The sequence below is a fragment of the Trichosurus vulpecula genome, chromosome 3, assembly GCF_011100635.1.
Source record: "Trichosurus vulpecula isolate mTriVul1 chromosome 3, mTriVul1.pri, whole genome shotgun sequence".
Classification (NCBI taxonomy): Eukaryota; Metazoa; Chordata; class Mammalia; order Diprotodontia; family Phalangeridae; genus Trichosurus; species Trichosurus vulpecula.
Genome location: NC_050575.1, coordinates 361,609,124 through 361,633,596, shown reverse-complemented (window position 1 = coordinate 361,633,596; position 24,473 = coordinate 361,609,124). Strand labels below are relative to the sequence as shown.

Below are 24,473 nucleotides of genomic sequence, written 5' to 3'. Positions count from 1 at the left end.
TTCTTACTGTAGTCAAGATAGCATCTTTTGCTTTTTCAATCTTCAGCTCCCCCTTCCAATTATAAAGATCACTTTAGTTAAGTCAACAAGCATTTTTAAAGCACTTACTATATGCCAGACAGTGTGCTAAGCACTGGGGATGCAAGTAGAAGCAAAAAAAAAAAAAAATGGAAAGGAAAAAAAGGCAGTCTCTGCCTTCAAGGAACTTATTTTCTAATGGAGAGCTGAAAAGTGGGGTGTCAGTATGGTACCTGAATAGAGGAATTGTGGCAAAGTATATAATGAATCATATGTAGATCCATGAGAAGAATGAAGGGTAGCTGGTCTGGGCCCGTCCTAAAAATAGAGTTTATGGGAAGAACTCACCAGTGGGAAAAGGGGACTGAGGAAGTGGGGAGATGTTTCAAGGTGAGTAGGCAGCTGATGCTTGATGATGTAGTCCGGAGAATCAGAAGTTTTACCAAGAGGGCAATAAAGGATGGGTAACCTGGTCACTTCCCCCCAAAAAGACGTACTTGGAGGAATTCACCAGTGGGAGATAGAGTACCTAAGAGTGGAGGGAAGGCTCTTCCAAGGGCTGGGAAATCAGAGGGCTAGAGAGAACTTCCAGGGTGAGAAGGAAACTGCATTTTGGTGGCAAAATTTGGAGAGTCAGAAGCAGGTCCTGGAAAGAAATGAAGGATGACTGGCCTGGGCTTGTCCTCATTATGGAGGTTCCAGAAGGAACTCAGGAGTTGGAGAAGGGGCCCACAGAGATCTGCCAGGGTGAGGAGGCCACAGGAATCTACCAGTTATAAAGATCACTTATACATTGTACTAGTGTGGCTGACTCATTTACATTTAGCTTCTACAAGGAAGAGTCGTTTTTCATTTGCTCATCATCCAATATTGAATATACATGAGTTTATTGCTGGCGATGAATGTTTTTCTCCTGAACAACCATGGAACTAAATGGTGATCTTGCGTTGTTGGCAGATACTAGTAGAACAAATTTTTATTTCTACAGAATGCTACAAAGAATAAGAATTTAGTATTTTCTGTATTTTGTTTCACCACAAGATGTCACCAATACACCATATTAACATGGCAACTGGAACCTCTCTCTGGCAAACAAAGGTTATAAGAAAAAGGACCCAGGAATGCTTGGGAAGAAAGATGTCCTAAATCTGCCAGGGCCTCTTCTGTGGTTCTTGATGTTTTTTTCATTTGAGGTGGTAGAGAGTAAAATGTGGCATATAAGAAGAATCTTCTTTTGCAAGGTCACCAAGTATTCCATTAGTATCTCCAAATTATACTCCTCCCACTTTGTCTTTCACGGGGGAGGCAGTGGTCTGACACTTTTTTTTTAAAAGAGAGAATTTGTAACATCCATAACCAATGGTTTGGAATAGACAATGTATTGAAATCAGTTAATAATCAGTTATCCATGAATGAAGGCAGTGTATCAAATGAACAAAAAAAAGCTCTAATTTTTATGGTAATTTTTAGTGGTCTATTCAGTAATTGCCATTGCTCAGAAAAAGTTTGATATTATGATTTCATCCTTTCCCATTATATTTTCAAATGTATAATCATCTTTCAGACGACTCACTTTAAATAGATAAGGTAAATAGTTGGTCCTCAAAAACCTGGGTCCAGCTTTGGTGTGAGGTTATGGTGACATCTTGTGGCAAGGCTTTCCAAATGCCACATCTAAGTGCTTATTCAACCTTAAATAGAATATCTAACGTAGGAAGATTGAACTAGTGCCCCAAGGTTTTTACTTCTGTCTTAGTTTCATATACTGTCCTAATTTAGTATTCTGGATTCTTCATACGAAAAGAACTTGTTAGGAATATAAGATGTCAGTTCTGCAAGAGTCTTTAGTACATAGAATTTCAGAACTCTGAGGTATTTTAGGGCAGAAGTTGGTAAACAATGGCTTACAGGCCCAATGCAGCCCATAGCTTATTTTTTTATGGTTTTTTTTTTTATGGTTTTATGGTTTTTACATTTTAGTTCAGTCTGTATGAAAACAGGTGCTGGGCCCAAACCCTCAGGCCTTAGAGCATAGAGTCAAAAATTTAAAATGTCAGAATTTTAACTGACTTTAGAACAGAATCACAGTGGAAGAATTCTTAGAGGTTATTTAGTACGCCTCCTTTTTGTATACATAGGTCATTTGCAGCCCAGTAAGGAAAAATGATCTGCTTAAGGTTGGTTGGAGTCCATACGTTTTGAGTCCAGCCCAGTATCCTTTCTGTTACACCATGCTTCTTCTGTTTGACTCAGGGACCAGAGACAAGGTCTGGCTTTTATCTGTTTCATTTGAAAAAGGAAACTAATTTTAATTTTCATTTTCCCTTTTAGGCTATTTTTCGTCTTGCTACATAGTAAAAGATTAATAAATGCTTGTTGATTGACTAATAATGAGAAATAATTGTTTAAAGTAATGGAACACTTAATATCAGTGTAATATTGAAGACTTACATAAAGCATTGATTTCTCTTCACATTGGTTTTAACCTAAATTAGATTTCAACACTGATATCTGACTGATTTTTGGGTTAATTAAATGCACAGTTTTAGCAAATATAAACCATAGAAACATTAATTATATTCAATATGATTAGGAAAACATTGTCTTTATTTAGGACTGTTTTGAGTTTTGATTTTAATTTCTGATGTTTGACATTTTCTTCCAGAGAATTGTTTCAAAGACATGTGCATGCCACTCTGTGTAACAATGCTGACTGATGCCATTGTGCAGTAGCACAATTAATATGCATTGTAACCAATACCTCACTATAACATAGCTAACATGACTATTAATGTTGTTAATTTGTTAGCCCAAGATGACATTTGAATGGCTAGTGATGAACTGAGTTAATATTCCCAATTGGCTCTGTTGAGTTTCAGTTTACCATCCCATCTATAACTTGTACCTAATGAGTAAGTCACATAGTAAACTAATCATAACATTGTTTCATCCAACATTACTTTTTACAGAAACAAATATTCTTCTAGGTATAGTCTGCCTTTACTTTAAAGTTTTGATTACAGAGTATCCTCTAAAATCTAAGTCTAATATGTTTGGTGAGAGGTAAATTAAATATTTGAAATGTACCAGTAGGTCAGAGATAGTGTATATATAGCAAGATCCACTTCTGGAATACTCTAGATGCACTTTAAATTGAGGATAATCTGAAAAGTTTTGGTGGATCTACTGTTTGCAGGGTACATGGAATCTGGGAGTGCTGGACAGAGACTATGGGGCTATGTTTATGTCAATAGGTATATAAAAAGAAAAGCAATAGTGAGTTGAAGTAGGGTAGCAACTAGAAAGTAAACTGACATCATTACTGGACCAAATGTTACATTTATCTAGAATTAGTGGTTGGGTTAGGCTCAACAATACAGTCATTGCATCTTAATGTCAGTTAATATCAGTTCAGTTCGACCCACCTTTATTAAGTTGTGCGAAGGCACTGTGCTTGTACTGGGGATAGAACGATGACATTCCCTCAGTGAATGTACAGCTCAATTGGAAGACAAACAAAATAAACTAATACTGATTAGACAACAAATGCAAATAAAAGTTGCATACACAGTGCTTTGTGATATTTTGAGAAAAAAAACGTTATTAAGGCACATGTATAAGAGATGTACAAAGTGATTTCAGATCTAATGAGGGAAAAATTACTTTTATCCAGAAGAGGTGGCACAGTGTGATGGAAAGAACAGTGAATTTGAGGCAGAGAACTATAATTCTACTATTACTACTTGTATGATTCTAGGCAACTCTTTATACCTCTCTCAACCTCAGTTTCCTCTTCTGTTAAATGAGAAGTGTTGGAGTAAATGATTTTTAAGGTGTTAGAGAAACTTCAACAGTTCCTTATTGCTTCTAATATAAAATACAAATTTCTCAACCTAACATTTAAAGCCTGCCATAATTCGGTTCCCTTTTACTTTTGTAGACCAATTTCATAACATTCCTCTCTTACACTCCATCTTCTATCCAGAGTGGCTCACAGGCTATTCCCAAACTTAATGTCCCATTGGCTATCTACATATCTTTGAGCACAGTGTTTGCCATGCCCAGAATCCTCTTCTTCCTCACTTTTGCCCTTCAGAATGTCTAACTTCCTTCAAGTCTCATTCTAGATGCCAGCTTCTACTAGAAAGCTTTCATGATTTCCCACATATCCCTGCTCTCTTCCCCTTGAAATTATCTGGGGTTTCCTTTTCTGTCTGCAATATTGTATCTCTGCAGTAGAATGTAAACTTCTTAAGGAGAGGTTTGATTTTTTTTCCATCCCCTATGGCCAGTGTCTGGTGCATAGAAGGTGCTTAATAAATATTTGAATTGAATTGAACAAGTAGATATGAGTAGGCAGGTGTTCCAGCTATAGTAAACAACATGAACCAAGCCATAGGGTATGTTTGTGGGTCTGTGAGTATTTCAGTTTAACTTACATGTAGACTGCACGAGGGAAGGAATAGAATTCAAAACCGAAAAGGAGAGTCAGCACTTAAAGAAAGTTTTTCTGCTCAAATAATTATCTGAGAAAATATAATTAGTGGTATACCTAATAGGTCATTTGCAAAAATTTCAGAATTTGAGAATGGTCTTCCTTGCTGCTTTATGTTTACCTGAATAATTATTTTGCCTGTATTGATGGCAGGGAAACTCATTTTAATATTTGCTTGAGCAAAATAGTAAATCTTTTGCATTTACAGATACAAATATGAAAATTCAGTGTAAAACCAAAGTTCTTTGAGACTCTGTTCAATTATTATCTCCTATATGAAGGCTTTCTCGATCTTCTTTACTGCCCCCAAACTAGAAGTGAATTTTCCCTCATGCCTTACATAGCACTATATATTCTTCTTGTTAACTTATATAGTTCTAACATTCTTTGTTCTAACATTCTGTATTTCAGGGCCCCTTCAAAGTCTGATCTATGTTCTAAGGTCCCTTCTGACTCTAAAATTCTGCATTTCTATTATTGCCTATTTGACCATTAGAGCAGTAGTTTTTGAGAAGTGATTTAGGCATTTTCTTTATGTTCATAAAAAGTGTATTACTATGCATTGCACACTTACTTGGAATTCTGAATACAAATTAATCTACTTGCAGCTGTGAATAACAATATGAAACACAATAATCTACCTGCAAAAATTAGAACATTTGAAATTTTTCTCCTGTGGAATTCAGAAAATAACTAATGTTGTTTAATAAACTAATGTGTAATGGTGTTCATTTTTTTGTAATTGCATGACTTTATTTTAAAGTTAAAATTATTAGTGGTAATATTAATGATTCAAATTTATGATAAAGATGCTTATTTCCAGAGGACTTTAGTATTTATATAGTTTTTTTAACAGTTTGATGAAATAGGTACTACAGGTTTATTCATCCATTTTACAGATGGAAAACTGAGACTCAGAGAGGTGAAATCATGAGTTCCTACTCACAGAGCTATTAAGATTCATAAGAGTAAACTTTCAATCATACAAATGTTTAGATTACAAAGAAGTTGTAATTTCAGGGATTGTACAGGGATGCTCATAACCTTGTCTTACCACTACCTTATTTCACTTCCATGTTGTAGAACTCTGAATTTCTTTCATCTGATTGTAATATATTATCTTTTCAGCTCTCTTTATGTCTTATTCCTCCTATACCTAGTGTTTATCCTCACTTTGGTCTTTCCAGACTTCAGTGTTATCACAGGCCATCACTCCTTTTCTGATTACACTTTCTTCCCTTCCTAACATTGATCCCCTTGGTGAACTAGTTTAACTCTATGATATTCTCTATTTATTAATCTATTGTTCAAGATAATGCATTTGGTTTGTTTTTTTTAAAAAAACCTTTGAGATGTCTATGGGATATCCAGTTTGAGGAGAATTGTTTTTGGCAATTAAGAAAGCATTAGCTTAACCATCTTCTGACAGAGATGATGGCATCACGCTACAGATCTAGACATCTTCTTTGGATATGGTCAATATGGTGATTATTTTTGCTTGATTAATCTTATTCATTGCAAGCATTTTTTGTTTGTTTTCATGTCTTCTTCCCTCCCTCCACCCTGCCCCCGGAGGAGGGGAAGGGGGAAGAAAATATACTTTTGTTCAGTGAAAAAAAATAAAAATTATAGAGAGATCACTGATATCTTTGGAAAGAACATGATGAGATTGATGATAAAAGATGAAGTTAAAATGAGCCAGATTACCAAAGAGTTAGAAGAGAGGAAGTGGAAGCATTGATTTTAGACTGCTTTCTCATGGCTTTTAGCCTTGAAGGACACGAGAGAAAAAGGATAATATCTAGTAGGGATGGTTGGATCAATTGAGTCCCTCACCCCCACCCCCACCCCCACCCCCACGAGGAAGACATGGACATGTTTGTAAGGAGTCAATAGACAGAGATTAAATTTAAGATAAAATAGAGATGATTAGTATGGGTAATTTGCTGGAGAAGTGGGAAGGGAATAGGGTATATATAGAGGATTTGGCCTTGACAGGAAGGACCACTCCTTCATCTGAGAGTAAAGTGAAGGAGATAGGGGAGGGAGTTATCTGAGTGATGTGATTTGAAGACCAAGGGAGAAGGGAGAACTCTCAGTAAGTGATCTCATTTTTTTCAGTGTATTATGAAGTAAAGTCCTCAGGTTGGTGTGGCGTACAAAAGGTGTCATTGAAGGTTTGAGAAGAGATGAGTAGGTTTAGAACAGTCATTGTGGAGAATCAGTTAACGAACCAAATAGAATGTTTACCTTGCTTCAGTGAGGGCCTGGTTGAGATTATGTAACATAAATTTGTAGTATGTCCAGTTAAGGATGATTTTGTGAGTTCCTCTTTTCAGCAGCATGTGGATAAGAGTGAAGGATAAAAGTAGTGGGAGTAGTCCAAAGTTGGGTCTTAGTAAGCCATGTTTAGTTAGCATTAGACCAAGTGGGCACAGGAATTGAGGGTTGGGGAGAGGAGCTGAATTGTTTACCAAGGGATAGAGAGACTCTATCCAGAGCAAGGGCGAAGGCCTGCGAGAGAACTGAGGGGTGAATGGAAGTCAGGATGAGGACAAACAACATAATTAAGGGTTTTAAGACAAAGAAAAAGTATGATAATAAAAGATTTTGATAAAATAAAAGAATTTCAGATTTCATGAATACAGAAGTGGAACACTTGTGGGTGATAATGGAATGGAGGAGTAAATCATGGGAACTGGTTAGATTGAAGAACTGGGGCATTAGAATATTTGTGGGAAGTATCAGTATGTGTGTTCATACTCCCAATATGAGTACAAGATAGGGAAGGAAGACTGTAATGTATACATATGTGCATGTATGTGTGTATATACATATACATTCACACACACATGTGCATATATACACATAGCATTTTATATTCTATTTTTTATATTATGTATATACATATACACACACACCTCTATATCTATATCCACACACAGAAGGAATCCCAAAACTCTCAGTGAAGTTTTAAGCTATTAAAGCTTAAAGTTAATATACAGTTAATCTACAGTGTTAAAAAATAAATTTGACAGTAATATATACCATATATCAATTATTAATTAGTAGTGATTGTAGAAAAAACATTGCAGTTACTGTCAGTAAAATTCAAAGGCCTACTCAAAGTATTTTATTCTTGTGAGAGATCTAGAGCCGAATGAGACCTTAGAATCCATCTCTTGTAGTTGATCACACTGGGGCCCAAGGTGCTTAAATGACTTGCCTAGTTATACATATATTAAGTACTACAGGCAGAATTTTCACTCAGGTCCTCTGACTCCTGGGTTTTGCCATGTCACGTTTTTCATATTTTGTTGTTTTTTATATCTAGTCTGTTTGAAAGACTTATTTATACGAAAAAAAACTTTTTATCTTTTATTTCTGAAAATAGAGCATCATTAAAAATAACATCAATTTTCTTTATTGTATCCTTTAGTTTATATTTTGCTTTCAGTTCCATTTCCCCCCTCTTCTTCTCTTGCTCTTCACATATAACAACTTTTCTTAACTCCTCTTGGTATAAAAAATGTCTTTAGATGTAATCACCAAATATTTTGTTATTCAGCTCTTATCTTTGTAGTGTAGTGTTATAAACTTGCATCCTGCATTCGTATTACCCAAGGTCAAGTTCTAATTCTAGCATATATTCATTCTGAGACATCAGGCAAGTCACCCTAACTGAATTTGTGTGTCCACTCTCTACATTCCTACATTGTTATGAGAAAAGTGCTTTGCAAAGTGGAAAATTCTGTAGACATCTGAAGTATTGTTATTATTTAAAGTAAGTTTTAAATTTTGCATCACCTACATTTCCCAAGATATACTTTCTCCTATATATTCCCCTTCCTCCCCCTCCCAGAGAGTCATTCCTTATAACAAAGAATAGCAATATGACAAAATAGTTGAACAAAACGAAATATCACATTAGAAAAAAAAAGTCTAACTTTGTCTATAGTATTCTACACCCATACCTCTCCCCATCACAGACAAGTAAAAGAGTTGCTTTCTCCTGTCCCTTCTTTGGGGCCAGGCTGGTCATTTTAATTTCACAATATCTCAATTTTCTTTTTATTTACATTGTTATAGGCATTGTGTATATTATTTTCCTGGTTCTGCATATATCACTTTGCAACCGCTCATGCATCTTCCCATGCTACATGCTACTCTGTATTCATCACATTCGTAATTTCTTACAGAATGGTAATATTTCATTTCATTATATCCGGACACTATCATGTGGTAGATTAAATAGTATGGGGCAGAGGTAAGAGTAGTAGTCTTAGTGCTTCCTTGCCAAGTAATACTCAGGCATTAATTTGTTGATCTGTTAACAAAAAGAGAGAGGTGTGTTGTCTTCTTGGGGCATGGATCAAAAGCATAAGAGAGAACTTTCTAAGGCTTATCAGAATGGTTGACAACTACCCACATCTGGTGATTTATGTAGGCACAAATAACATTTCAGAAGGAACTTAAACATATCTTCAATGAGAATGGAGAATTGGACAAGAAATTGAAAAACATAGGTGCACAGGTTATATAATTTTTTTTTTCTTTTATCCATTGAAGGCAAAGGATGAAGGAAAAATTACTCTGAGAAGTGAGCACTTTGGTGGCGCAATGGATAGTGAATAGTTTGCAATTCTTTTGAGAAGTTTTGGGCTTCTCCATTGACTACTTATCTATTTGGGAGTGACTTCTGTTATGTATTTCCATTTGTTGCCCAAACATCTTCGATATCAGACTCTTCTTAGAAACATTTAATACAAAAATACTTTTCCCACAGTGACTACTTGTCTTTTTTTCCTAGTTGCATTAATTTTGTTTACACAAAAGCCCTTTAATTTCATGTAATCAAAATTATATATTTTATTTTTGGTAACGGCCTCTATTTTTTGCTTGGTTAAACATTCATAGTGTAGCTATGCCTCTAAATGGGACCTCATTAGTTTTTTTAAAAAAAATACGACTTTTTATGTGACTTACTTTTTTATGTGACTTCAAACTGATGTGACATAATCATTTAGTGTTTATTTTGGTATGTGCTATAAGATATCAGTCTAAAACTAATTTTTGCCTTGTTTTCCTTGTAATTCTTTTAAAGTATGAAATTCTTTTCTACATAATTGCTACTTTGGACTTATTGAACCCTATGTCATTGCATTCAATTATTTCTGTTTGTTTTTCTTGTCTATTCTGTTTCATCGGTCTACTTTTCTATTTTTTACCATGGTTGAAATAATTTTAAAGGTTACTACTTTATGATTTAAAGGGAGCTAGGTGGCACAGTCGATAGAGCACTGGACCTGGAATCAGGAAGACCGGATTTAAGATCCAGCCACAGACACTTCTTTGCTGTGTGACCCTTTCTGCCTCAGTTTCCCCATCTGTTAAATGAGCTGGAGAAGAAAATCACAAACCACTCTAGTGTTTTTGTCCAGAAAATCCCAGATGGGGTCATGAAGAGCCAGACATGATTGAAACGATTAAACAGCAACAACAGCAACGATGACAACTTTGTGTTACAGTTTAAGGTATGAAAGTGCTTCATTGATTGCCTTGACATTCCAGATTTTTTTCCCTCAAAATAAATTTTTTTTATCCGGTTCTAAAAAGTATTCTCTCGATGGTTCTACTAGGCTAATAATAAATATGTTAATTTATTGTCATTTTTATTATATTGGCACAGTCAAGCCATTATCACTGAATATTTCTCCAGTTATTTAAGTTGTTCTTTATTTCTTTAAAGTACATCGTTGTATCTAAATAGGTATTTAGTGTGCTATACTAGATTGATTCTCAGATCCAGATATTTTATGCATTTTGTATTTATTTTGAAGAGTGCTTCCTTCTCTGTTATTCCCTTCTGTATTTTGTTATTGCTTTATAGAAAAGCTGTTGATTTTTGTGAGTTTATTTTATATCATAGTATGCTGTTGAAGCTATTAATTGTTTCAATTGGTTTCTTTTTTTATTCCCTAGGATTTTCTAAGTAAACCATCATATCTTTAACAAATTGGGATAGTTTTGTTTCATTTCACATTAACTCTATACCTTTTATTTCTTTCTTTTGTCTTATTTCTACTGCTTGTATTTCCAACACTATGTTAAATAACAATGGAAAAGTATTATTTTTCTTGTTCTCATTTTTATTCTGGTTCAGATAGAATTGGATCTGGGATTAGTGACTATCCTGTTGTGAATTTATAGTTAGTGTTCTGCAGACTATTGTATAGGTAGATGAAATGCTTTTTAATTCTAATGGTAATTGAATAAAAATATTGGTATGTGTGCTCATTTTCTGTAACCTTTTTTGGACAATTCCAGTAGTATACAATCTGGGTGTTCCTGTTTCTTCAACTAGACTTCTGTATTTTGAAAGCTTTTCTTTCCATGTAGCTTGGAGTTCATTTGTACTTGGTATGACAATGTTTATTAAAAACTTTCCAAGTTTTTGTGGACCAATATTATGTTTGAGTGATTGTGGGTAACAGTTATCATTTAATAATAATTTGGTTCCAGCACAATTTATTTGTTGAATTCTCAAGAATATTTTGAAGTCTATATTTTTAGTTATCTACTAGTTTATCAAAGAGAGCAAACTACCAGGTCATGTCTTGCCAAATGATAAGTGCACCCTATAATGATATGTAATGCAGTTTCTATTGTTTACTTGTATAATCTGTATTGATTAACAAATGTGTTTTCCTTAAGGGTAAACCTTCTGGAATTTTTAGTGGTCATGATCTGATCCTGAGTTGTCATCATAAACTTTTCCATTTCCATTAACAAAATAATTTGACTTAACCATTTGTTAAATGCTTCTTTTTTGATGATATTTTTGGTCAAGTTCCTCTGGATAACTACCTTTGGGGGCCTTTTGGTTCATCCCTTGGATCTTATTTATTTTGTTAGTTCAATCAAGAAATTAAGTACTTTGAGTTGTATTTGACAGATCTAGTAATATATATCTGTTCTCAGCCTTTAATGTTGCTTAGTGAAGTGATTTCTCTTCCAAAAAATATTTCTGTGTTTAAATTGTGTTTTAGTCATTGGCTAGGTATATGGCTACTCAAACATCTTGTATCAGCAGGGAATCACTACTGGGCCTTACTGTTTATCCTACCATTGCTTTCTAAGGACCACTAGGTCTTATCATCTGCTATGCCCTCCATTATCTTGGCATTGGCATCTGACCCGCTATTGCATGATAAGGGCTCCTTGGTTTTTTTTATTCACCTTGCCACTATACAGTATATATAGTAAGGATTACCAAGCTGTTTCCATCTGCCCTGAAACTAAAATCTCTTTTATATATTTTCTCCTCTAATTTGTATGTGAGCTCTTTGAGAAGAGATGCAGGCTTGCTTTTCTAGTTGTATCCATATCTCTTAGCATGGTCCTGAGCTTTATTGCTTCCTCCTACTTCACTTTTTGGGCTAGTTCTTCCTGTTTCCACAATTCATAGTTATAGTGTGTGCTGGAAGATTATTGTGGATTTTAGATCTCTTTATGATGAATAATTCACATGTAACACTTTTGATTAATTCTTATAGGATAGGTTGGTCTTGATTTTTATTTAAAGGATTCATAGCTTGTTTGATTTTCCTCTACTCTGTGGTGTGTGTGTGTGTGTGTGTGCGCGCGCGCACGCGCAATTGGGGTTAAGCAACCTGCCCAGTGTCACACAGCTACTAAGTGTCTGAGACTGGGTTTGAACTCAGGTCCTCCTGATTCCTGGACTGGTGCTTTATCCATTCTGCTACCTTGCTGCCCTCCCCTACTTTGTTTCAAATTCTCTTAATATTTGATTTGTCTTCAAGTAGTTTATTATAAGACCATATGCTTAAGAAACATATTGTTATAGTGGACAGAATAGTGAATGTGTAGTCTGGAAACCTGGGTTCAATTCCTGGTTTTGAATATTTATTAGATATGTAATTATGGCAGATCCCCCAACCCTGTGCCTCAGTTTTCCTCATTCATAAAATGGGCATAATAATGCCTAAATTATGTAGTCTTAATAGAGTGGTTTAGAAGAAAATTTTTTGTAAAGCACCATAGAAATATTAGCCATTTTATTACGCAAACAATAAGCTCTTAATTCAGTATTTGTTTATTCTCTTAATGAATATTCTTCATCAAAAGAGAGTAAAACATCATGTATCACCAAGCTTCTATATCATAGAGCAGGAAAAGAGAGATTAATTAGAGTATGCTTGAATTCACAATGGAGTCCCCACAGGGAGGGGCTTTGGAATCTGAAAAATGGATGACTGGTCCAGTGATGGTAATAGATGTGTTTCAGGATGACTTATTGAGCCCCCATAGTAAGCCTTCAGATGCTACAAGGACCATTTAGAATCTGATTGATTTATGTTGGCCTGATATTTTGTTAATATGGCTCAGATTAATGATGGCATCTACTGAAAAAGTTTAATGTAAATAAGTTTGTGGTCTATTAGCCATTTCTTGTCTCACACATAAGGTGGGAAAAAGTTAGCATTTAATATTGATTATATACTTTACTTTTTTTAGACCTTGCAGAATTCTTTTTGTCTCTTAAACTCATGATATTCTGCTTCTGAACTATAATATTTCTATAGCATTGCATATTTATGTATGTTGTACCTCTCTTGTGAAATTATAAGTTTCATGAGGGCAGGAACCGTGTCTCAAAAATATTTATAACTTCCTGAGCTCTCCATATAATATTTAATAAATATTTTGTGAAGGGAGAAAAGACATATGGTAAACATGTTTAAAATGTTGTTACCCAATCATTCAGTCATTTCTGACTCCCCTTGACTCCATGGACCATAGCATGCCAGACCCTTCTATCTTCCACTGTCTCTCAAAGTCTGCCCTAGGTGAGGTTCATTGTTGCCATGACACTGTTTATCCATCTCCTTCTCTGCTATCCTGTTTTCCTTTTGTCTTCAATCTTTCCCAACATCAGGGTCTTTTCCAGTGAGTCCTGTCTTTTTATTATGTTGCCAAAGTTTAAAATATATTTCAAATCAATTCAATAAAAATTTATTTAACATCTGTATTTAAGGCACTGTAGCAAATTCTAGGAGATAAAGAAATGAGTAAGATCTAGACCTTTCTATCAAAACATTTATAATTTAATAGGAAAGATAAGACAAGTACACAGCATGACATCATGAAAAGATATGTTAGATCTAACCTTGTTCTGTCTCTGCCACTTACTAGGTGTGTGATCTTGGATAAGGTGCCCACTCTAGGCCTCAGTTTTCTTTCCTTTATAAAATGAGGAATTTTGAATATCTAATCTCGGAGATTCCTTACTACTCTGATATTTTGCAACTTTGTAAAATACCTATAACAATTCACACAGTATGTCATAAGAAAGAGACAAAGACTATTCTCTATGTATTTGGAAGAAGGGAAATGGTCATGTCTGGTTTAGGAGGATTAGGAAAGGACGGTGGAACCAAAGCATTTTAGGCAGACTTTGAAGGACCTATCCATTCTTCATAGCTTTTGAATCGAGATGGATGTGGGCAAGAAGAAAAATGGGCAGGAATTACTGTGAGCAAAGAAATAGATATAGGGAAGTATACAGGAAATAGAGGGGATTTTAGGGAGCAGATTCAAAAGGTAGAATCAAAGAATCTTTGAAAATTAAGTAATATCAGAGGCCATGTAGTTCAAATGTACCTAAACAAGAATACCTTCTATATTAGTTATCAAAGATATATTAAGCTCCTGCTGTATTCCAGGTACTGTGTTAGGAGGTGAGGCTACAAAGACAAAAAAGTGAATGTTTTCCTCGAAGAATTCATGTTTTGTTGGGAGAGACAAACTATGTTTTGAGATATATTTCAAGAATAGACACAAGGCAGTTACAGAGGGAGGGAACTAGTATTTGGGAATTTCAGGAAAGGCTTGTGTAGCAGGTAGTGGTCGGTATGAATCTTAAAGAATTGGGGGTTTTTGTGAGATGAATATGAAGAGGGCATCCATTCCTCTAATAGAGGATACCAGAGCAAAGTCAGAGAGATGGAGTGTCATTCATGACGAACAGAGAGAAGGCAAGTTTGACTGGACAGTAAAGTGTGTGATGGGGAGTAATATATAATCAGGCTGGAAATTCAGATGGATACTATGTTATTGAGGCCTTTAAAAGTCAAGCAGAGGGGTGTACATGTGATCCTAAAGCCAGTAGGAAACCATTTATGTTGACTGAGTAGGGCAAGTGACATTGTTGGGAATGTTATTGTGTGCAGCATGGATTGGAGTGGTTGAAGGGACTTGAGGCAGGAAGACACATTACGAAGCCATTGTAGTAATCCAGGGGAGAGGTAGTGAGGTAAGTAGTGGCTGTGTGAGGGATAAGAAGGGGATGGATGTCAGAGATGTCGTAGAGGTAGAAATCAAGGTTTGGCATTAGATTAGATATGTGGGAAGAGAGAAAGTAGCAACTGAGGATACTGTTGAGGTTGCCTCTCTGGAGACTGGAAGGCGGTGGAAGGCCCTTGACAGAAATGAGGATATTTGATTGACAGGTGAATTTGGAGAGAAAGATAATGAGTTCTGTTTAGGACATGTTGAGTTTGAGATGCCTCTGAGACACCCAGCTTAAATGACTAATAGGCAATTAGTGATGTGGGACTTAGGCTTAGAAGAGAGAATGGGGCCAGATTGGAAGATCTGGGGGTCATCAACATAGAGATTATAATTATACCCATGGGAGTTGATTAAGTCAGCAAGTAAAAGAATATACAGAGAAAAGAGAGCCCTAGGTAGATAGAGCCTTTACATTACTAACTGTAGTAATTGAGGTTTTGTTGAAGACCACCAATGAGAGGGAACTCAATAGTTCCTGATTCTCTCCATAGCATTTTAATATAACTCTGATAGTTGAGGAGTTTTTCTTTATATCAAGGCTAAATATCCTTTTCATCCATCTCCACATACTGCTTTAGAATTCTGCCCTCTGAGATCAAGCATAACAAATCTAGTTCCTCTTTCACACATGGCAGCCTTTCAAATATTTAGAAGAAGCTATCATATCCATTCTAAGTCTTCTCTTCTCCAGGCTTAACATTCCTAGTTCATTCAAGTGATTCTTGTATGTCGTGATCTTTCAGTTCTTTCATCAGCCTGGTCTCTATTTTCTGGATACATTCCGGTTTCCCTTTAAAAAAGATGTGGTGCCTAGAGATGAACATAGCTAGGGCTTGACCAGGGCAGAGTGTAACAGAAATATTAACTATGTCATTTTCTATATTGTGCATAATATTTTTTTTAAATTTATTTAACATATTTAGTTTTCAGCATTGATTTTCACAAGAGTTTGGATTACAAATTTTCTCCCCATTTCTACCCTCCCCCCCACTCCAAGATGGCATGTACTCTGGTTGCCCTGTTCCCCAGTCAGCGCTCCCCTCTGTCACCCCACTACCCTCCCATCCCCTTTTCCCTTCCTTTCTTGTAGGGCAAGATAAATTTTTACGCCCCATTGCCTGTGTATCTTACTTTCTTGTTGCATGCAAAAACATTTTTGTTTGTTTTTGAACATCTGTTTTTAAAACTTTGAGTTCCAAATTCTCTCCCCTCTTCCCTTCCTACCCACCCTCCCTAAGAAGTCAAGCAATTCAACATAGGCCACATGTGTATCATTATGTATATCCCTTCCACAATACTCATGTTGTGAAAGACTAACTATATTTTGCTCCTTCCCAACCCATCCCCCTTTATTGAATTTTCTCCCTTGACCCTGTCCCCTTTCGAAAGTGTTTGTTTTTGACTACCTCCACCCCCATCTGCCCTCCCCTCCATCATCCCCCCCATTTTTTTTTTAGTCCAATTTTAGTTTATTTTTGAAAATATACACAAAAATGTTGAACCATTTTATGCATCTTCAGCAGCTGGAGCATCTCCACCCTTGGTGTGCTTAATCAGACCTTTACTAAGCAGTTCCTGGAGGGCTGCTCGGACTAGAGAACCCCGGATCTTCAGTCTCTCTGAGACTACTGCAGGGGTGATGAGTTTATAGTTGGGGACCTCCTTGCAGAGTTTGTTGTATGTTGCTTTGTCAAACAGAACCAGATTGTTGAGCTTGTCTCGAACTTTTCCCTTGGACCACTTCTTCTTCTTAGCTTTGCCCCCAGACTTGTTCACGGGATCTTTGTCCTTCTTGGCCGATTTCCCAGCATCTTTCTTCTTCTTATCGTCCTTGGGCGGCATGGTGAGGCTTCAAGGAACTCCTGGTGCTGCGCCTCCAAGCTAAGATGTCGGACAGAAAGGAAGTGGGTGGTAAGGGCCCCCCCCCCCCATTTTTTTTTATCTTCTTCCCTCTTCTTTCCTGTGGGGTAAGATTCCCAATTGGGTATGTATGGTATTCCCTCCTTAGGCCAAATCTGATGAGAGCAATGTTCACTCATTCCCACCTCATCCGCCCTCTCCCCTCCTCCCACAGAACTGCTTCCTCTTGCCACCTTAATGGGAGATAATCCATCCCATTCTATCTCTCCTTATCTCCCTCTCTCAGTATGTTCCTCTCTCATCCCTTAATTTGATTTTATTTCTTTTAGATATCTTCCCTTCATCTTCAACTTACCCTGTGTCCTCTCTCTCCCTCCCCCCCCCCCTCTCTCTCTCTCTCTCTCTATATATATATATATATGTATATATACACATACACACATAGATATATACATACATACACATTCACCCATATATATATACATAAACATATACGTATGCATATTCCCTTCAGCTACCCTAATGCTGAGGTCTCATGAATCATACACATCATCTTTCCATGTAGGAATGTCAACAAAACAGTTCACCTTTAGTAAGTCCCTTGCAATTTCTTTTTCTTGTTCTTTTTCTTGATTACCTTTTCATGCTTCTCTTGATTCTTGTGTTTGAAAGCCAAATTTTCTGTGCATAATATTTTTTAAAGATTAATTTATTTATTTTTAGTTTGCAACATTCATTTCCAAAAGATTTTGAATTAAAAATTTTCACCCCATCTCTCCCCTCCCCCCTCCCCAAGATAGCATGCATTCTGAATGCCCCTTTCCCCAGTGTGCCCTCCCTTCTATCACCACCCCTCCATCTCCTTCCCCCTTACTTTCTTGTAGGGCAAGATAGATTTCCACACCCCATTGCCTTATATCTTATTTCCCAGTTGCGTGTGAAAACAATTTTTAACATTTGTTTTTAAAACTTTGAGTTCCAGATTCTCTCCCTTCTTCCCTCCCCACCCACCCTCATTGAGAAGGCAAGCAGTTCAATATAGGTTATACATGTGTTGTTATGCAAAACACTTCCACAATAGTCATGTTGTGAAAAACTAACTATATTTCCCTCCATCCTATCCTGCCCCCTCCATTTATTCTATTTTCTCCTTTGACCCTATCCCTTTACAAAAATGTTTGCTTCTGAATACCCCATCCCCCAATCTGCCCTCCCTCCTATTCCTCACCTCCCTTATTCTCCCCCCCCCCCACTTTCCTATAGGGTACGATACCCAATTGAGTGTGTATGTTATTCTATCCTTAAGCCGTATCTGATGAGAGTAAGGTTCACTCATTCCCTTTCACCAACCCACTCTTCCCTTCCATTATAACAGATTTTTCTTGCCTCTTTTATGTGAGATGATTTACCCCATTCTATCTCTCCCTTTCTCCTTCTCCCAATATATTCCTCTCTCACCCCTTAATTTTATTTGTTAGGTGTCATCCCTTCATATTCAACTCACCCTGTGCCCTCTGTCTATATGTGTGTGTATTTCCTTTAACTACCCTAATACTGAGAAAGGTCTCATTAGTTACAAATATCATCTTTCCATGTAGGAATGGAAACAATTCAACTTTAGTCCTCTATGGTTTCTCTTTCCTGTTTACCTTTTCATGCTTCTCTTGATTCTTGTATTTGAAATCAAATTTTCTATTCAGCTCTGATCTTTTCATTAAGAATGCTTGAAAGTCCTCTGTTTCACTGAATTTCCATTTTCCCCCTGAAGTAGTATACTCATTTTGCTAGATAGATGATTCTTGGTTTTAATCCTAGCTCCTTTGACCTCTGAAATATCACATTCCAAGTCCTTCGATCCCTTGGTGTAGAAGCTGCTAGATCTTGTGTTATCCTGATTGTGTTTCTACAATACTCAAATTGTTTATTTCTAGCTGCTTGCAATATTTTCTCCTTGACCTGGGAGCTCTGGAATTTGATGACAATATTCCTAGGAGGTTTGTTTTTGGGATCTTTTTCAGGAGGCGATCAGTGGATTCTTTCAATTTCTATTTTACCTTCTGGTTCTAGAATTTCAGGGCAATTTTCCTTGATAATTTCTTGAAAGATGATGTCTAGGCTCTTTTTTTGATAATGGCTTTCAAATAGTCCAATAATTTTTAAATTTTCTGGATCTATTTTCCAGGTCAGTGGTTTTTCCAATGAGATATTTCACATTGTCTTCTATTTTTTCATTCTTTTGGTTCTGTTTTATAATTTCTTGATTTCTTATAAAGTCGTTAGCTTCCATTTGCTCCAATCTAATTTTTAAGGGATTATTTTCTTCAGTGAGCTTTTGGACCTCCTTTTCCATTTGACCAATTCTGCTTTTTGAGGCATTATTCTCCTCATTGGCTTTTTGGAGCTCTTTTGCCATTTGGGTTAGTCTGTTTTTTAAGGTGTTATTTTCTTCAGTATTTTTTTGGGTCTCCTTTAGCAAGCTGTTGACTTGTTTTTCATGATTTTCTTGCATAACTTTCATTTCTTTTCCCAGTTTTTCCTCTACTTCTTTCTCTTACTTGATTTTCAAAATCCTTTTTGAGCTCTTCCATGGCCTAAGACCATATTTTTCATATTTTTCTTGGAGGCTTTGGCTGTAGGATCTTTGACTTTGTTGTCTTTTTCTGGTTGTATGTTTTGATCTTCTTTGTCACCAAAGTAAGATTCTATAGTCTGAGGTTTTTTATGCTGTCTGCTTATTTTCCCAGTCAATTACTTGAATTTTGAGCTCTTTGTCAAGGTATGTCTCTGCTTCCAGAGTGGAGAGTGCTCTGTTCCAAGCTTCAGGGGTTTTGTGCTGCTGTTTTCTGAACTACTTCTAGGCACCTGTAAATTTTCAGTTCTTCGGAGGTGCTGTGATCCAGTGAGAGGTGTTTACTCCTCTTTTGGCCTGTGCTCTGGTCTGTGAGTGATCTCAAGAATGCTTCTCTGCCCTGAAACTTTAAGGAGGATTTTCTTTCCATAGCCACCACAAGGTCTTCTTCACCAACACTCCTCCTCACTCTATTATTGCCACCCAGGACTGAGACCCAGATCCAAGCAGGGCAAAGCAAGAGAATCCTGCCTTAGTGCCAGCAAAGAGATCCTTGCACTCCTGCTCTGATCAGATGCTTGATCCCCCCATTGTTTGTAGGCCTGGAACTTCGGAAGCAGCCACTACTGCTGCTGCCACCACAGCTGTCTCTGCTGCCACCACAGCTGTCTCTGCCGCCCCTGGGCTGGGGCTGGAATGGGCTCTTCTCTCACCCAGGTCTGACAGAGTTTTCCCACTGACCTGCTCTGTTGTCTTTGGCATTTGTGGGTTTAGAAGTCTGGAAATCGCCACAGCTGCCAGTGATTCAGTGCCCTGAGTCCTGCTCTGCCTGATCTGCTCCAGCCAGTCTGTGCTGGTGTGGCCCATGCTGGGCTGCGCTCTGTTCCCAGCATGGTGTGATAGATCCTTCTTGTCGGCCTTCCAGGTTGTCGGGCTGGGGACTTGCTTCACTCTGTCATTTTGTGAGTTCTATAGTTCTAGAGTTTGTTTAAAGTCATTTTTTCAAGTATTTGGAGGGATTTGGGGGAAGGCTCAAGCAAGTGCCTGCTTTTACTCTGCCATCTTGGCACTGCCCCACTGTGCAGAATATTAATGCAGTTTCCAATAGGATTAATTCTTTTGTCTGTCATATCACATATTTGGTTTATATTGAGATTGTAGACGCAAATACTAAAACTTGCAGATCTTTTTCACAGAAATTTCTATAGCTCTATCTTTCCTATCCTCTATTTGCAAAGTTAACTCCTTTTCCTCCCCAGATGTAGAGCTTTGCTACTTATCATAGAATCACTGAATTTGAGCGTTGGAAGGAATTTCTGTGGTCATTTAGTCCAATATATACCTACTGGGAATCCCCACTTTAATTTTATATTTGACATGTAGACATCCAGCTTCTGATTGAAGACTTATAAAGAGGGGCAATCCACTATCTTCTTCAAGCAACACATTCCAGTTTTAAATAGTTCTAATTATTAGCAAGATTGTTCTCACATCAAGCACAAATTTCCCTCCTTGCAACTTTTACCCATTGGTCCTGATTTTGCCCTTTGGGACCTAATAGAATAATTCGAATTCTACTTCCATATGATAACCCTTCAAAAATACAAAGATTGCTATCATATGCCATCTCCCTCTCCCTTGTCTTCTCTTCTTCAAGCTAAACCTCCTTAGTTCTATCAACTGATCCTCACATGATATGGATTCAAGGGCTTCCACCATTTTTGTTGCCCTCCTATGTCCTGTCATGTTCTTCTGGGAGACCTATGATTCTTAGGTTGTCCCTAAGCATCCTGTCTTTGCTCTCACTATATTTTGCTTGCATATCGAGCATATATTCTTTTAATGTTGTTTTTTTTTATTTTTCTTCTAGATTGTTCTCTACTTATATATTTGCATTCCTTATTTTCTCTCTTTGATGAGGAATGCCATTGAAAATTTCAGTTTTTCCTATTGTCCTCATAATTTTTGCTGTGTAGGACATAAATTCTGATCTCATAATTCTCATTTTTCTTTCAAACCTCTCAGGAACACTGTGTTCTAGTTCTGTGTCTCCGCAAATTCTACAGGGCCATCTGTGCCATCAACTGTTGGATCATTTTCTTTTCTTTTTCATTGTGTTAACTATTCCTACTAGTTTTGTGTTGAAATTGATTAGTATGCTATCTGCATCCCTATTCAAGTCATTGATAAAAAATGTTCAACAGCACAGGGCCAAGTGCAAATATCTGGGGTCTAGTTCCTGCCGCATTGACATTGGACAGTTAACAACTACTCTTTGAGTCTGGCCATTCAACCCATTTTGAATCCCTCTAACTATATTATCATCTTGTGCACATCTCTCTATCTTATGCACAAAAATAGTTTGAGGTACTTTACCAGACATTTTGCTAAAATCTAGATAAACTATATTTGTGGTATTACTATTAGCTATAAATTTAGTGATCCTATCAAATAAGGAACAAGTACAGTGTTAAACGAAGTATGTTTGATTAAGCCTTATTGACTCTTTGGAATCACCATTTCCTATTTCAGATGTTCTCTAATCATCTCTTTAATGATTCATTCTAGAAATTTTCCAGGAACTAAAGGCAAGCTTATTGACCTGTCTATAGTTTTTAGATTCTATTTTCTTCCAGCATTTAAAGATTGACACATCTGTCTGTCTTTAATCTTGTAGTAATACTCCCATTTTCTATGATTTTTCTAATAATAGTAATAGTGGCTCAGTAAATAAATCTATAAATTATTTCAGTACCCAAGGATGTAGTTTATCAGTGTCTGGTGACTTGATTCAGTCAAGGACAACTAGGTGTTCTCTTATTATTTCCATACTTATTTTATCATTTCCCTGTTGGCATTAGTAGTTTTCAATGAAAAGGTCATTTTCTTTGGCAGAGAAAATAGAAGCAAAATAAACATCTTTGCCTGTACTCTGTTCCTCTTGGGACACCATACTCTCTACACAGAGGTCTTTTCCCTTCCTTGAGCCTCTTTCTTTTCTCAAACAACCCTTCCTTTTCTGCACTAGTCCTCAGTTCATTCTCAGTTTAAATCTTTTTGCTTCTACAGCCATACTGTTGTTGCTTCATTGTTCTGTCTGTTGCTTTCAGATATCTTGTTGGTGGGCTTTATGTACATTCTCATAGTTCTCTTCAGATTTTTCTTATTTTTCCTCTTTATTGGAACTATTTCCCTTTGGGTCTTCAGAATTTATTTCCTGAGTCTCTCTTACCTTCTGGCCTGACTTCCCTTGTAGAATTTTAGTGCACAGAATTCTACCCGGTCTTCCCCTGAGAACTTTGAAATAAATTTCATTCTATTCAGTTTGGCTCATTGTTGTAGCCTACAGGTGGGCAAATTGCTATCCAGGGGCTAAAATCCCTTTCCTACTTTTGTTCGGCTGGTGATTAGCCTTTGCGCATTTAAATAAAGTGTTATATTTAAAAATATTAAAAAAAATTCTTCACTTGAGGGAGGTACAAAAACAAGTTACTGTTTGGATGTGGTTCCAGACCATAGTTTGATGACCTCTGTTCTGGCCTGTTGATATATTTTGGGTTCTGGACTACCATCTAATATGTTATCTCCACTCTATTCCACCCTGTTCTACCACCTGTAAATTTTATAAATGTTCCATCTCTGCCTTCTCCATGTCATTGATAAATAGATAAGGCACAGCAGGGATTCCCATAGCACTCCATTTTAGACCCTTCTTCCAAGTTCATTTAAAGCCTAACTTTGGGTCTGGCCATTTTAATCAATTTTGAATTCACCTAGTTTTCTCATTCATGGTTTCCCATCTTTTCCACAAAAATTGCGTGAAAGACTTTATGGAATATTTTGTTAAATTTGAAGTTTACTATATCTAACACAACTGCTTTTATTTCAGTCAGTAAGTGTTTGTTAAGTGCTTACTTTGTTACAGGCACCGTGTTAAGCACTGGGGATAAAAAGAAAGACAAAAACTGCTCCTGCTCTCAAGAAGCTCACAATCTAATGGGATGGGGGTACGGGTGGGGGTGGGGGGGAAGGAAGGAGGCAGTACACAAAAAGAGGCTGAAGGGGGTGGGGAAAAGGTGAGAGGAGAGAGGGTACCCAATACAGAGACCCAATAAAATCCTGCATTCAGGTGGGAAACAATGAGGCATCCTTCATGGATCCCTTTCTTAGATATTGGATCTAGGAGGAGCTCTCATGTCTCCTTTGTGCTCTTTCCAGTCAGAAGTAAGGTAGTGTCCAACAGTCAAGGGTACAGAGGAAGTTTGTTGATTAGATCTTGCAGGAAGGTGAGTTTTTGGAGACAGTGTTGAAGTCCAGATGAGCAGACAGGTGGGAAGTGAGGTTTGTTAACTGACAAAATAAGAAATCAGGTAAGTTCTTGGCTCTTTGTAATCATTGATTCTTTTTCTAGATGTTTGCTGACTGTTCCTTTTATAATTTATTGTATGATTCATCCAGCAGTCAGTCAAGCTCACTGGCATATATGGTTTTCAGAGTCTATTCTCTTTCCCTTTTAGAAAATCAGGATAATATTTATCCTTTTCCAAGCTTCCAGTATTTGCTCCATTATCTACACTTAAGATCACTGACAGTGCTTCAGCAATCTTATTTTAAGTTTTCAAGGATGTGTTTCACCTGAATCATATGACTTGAACGTTTCATAGATATATAGTTTCTCCCTTATCTCCTTACTCATCTTGGGAATTTGTTAAGATGTTAGCTGTATGTTTTATCCTTCCCAGTCCAATGTTTCCCACTCCTTGATAAATAAAAGAGAAAGAGAATAAAAATCAAGTAGCACTATCTTCATTCTGTCCTAAATTATTTCATCTCTAATCGTAGTCCTTCTACCATTTTGGCTTTTAAAAGTCCTCTTTATTTTCTAGCTTTATAACATTCTCAGGTTTAGCATTCTTCTTACCCTTCCTACAGGACAGTGTCATGCTTTCATCTTCCTCCTCAGTTACCTTCTATTTATATCACAGTCATTTCCCATTAGTGCCTGTCATTGAACCCTTCACAATAACAAAAGCAACATCAACAACAACAACAGTAATGATAATTTAAGCAAAGCCTGCTTACAGAGTATGTGTGACAGTGTATGTCTCGTTTTACTTCTGAAGATCCTGTATATCTGTTCAGAAGTAGGTATGTCAC

General features: G+C 36.8%; 2 protein-coding genes across 2 annotated transcripts in view; one reads left to right on the top strand and one right to left on the bottom strand.

The window, feature by feature from the left end:
- Positions 1 to 24,473, top strand: part of WWOX (WW domain containing oxidoreductase) — a 1,243,064-nt gene that overhangs the window by 179,903 nt on the left and 1,038,688 nt on the right. The gene's annotated exons all lie outside the window — the stretch shown is intronic.
- LOC118841299 (40S ribosomal protein S25-like) lies at positions 16,394 to 16,752 on the bottom strand. Its single transcript, XM_036748662.1, has one exon. The coding sequence runs from the start codon at positions 16,727 to 16,729 to the stop codon at positions 16,394 to 16,396; it is 336 nt and encodes a 111-aa protein (XP_036604557.1). The 5' UTR covers positions 16,730 to 16,752.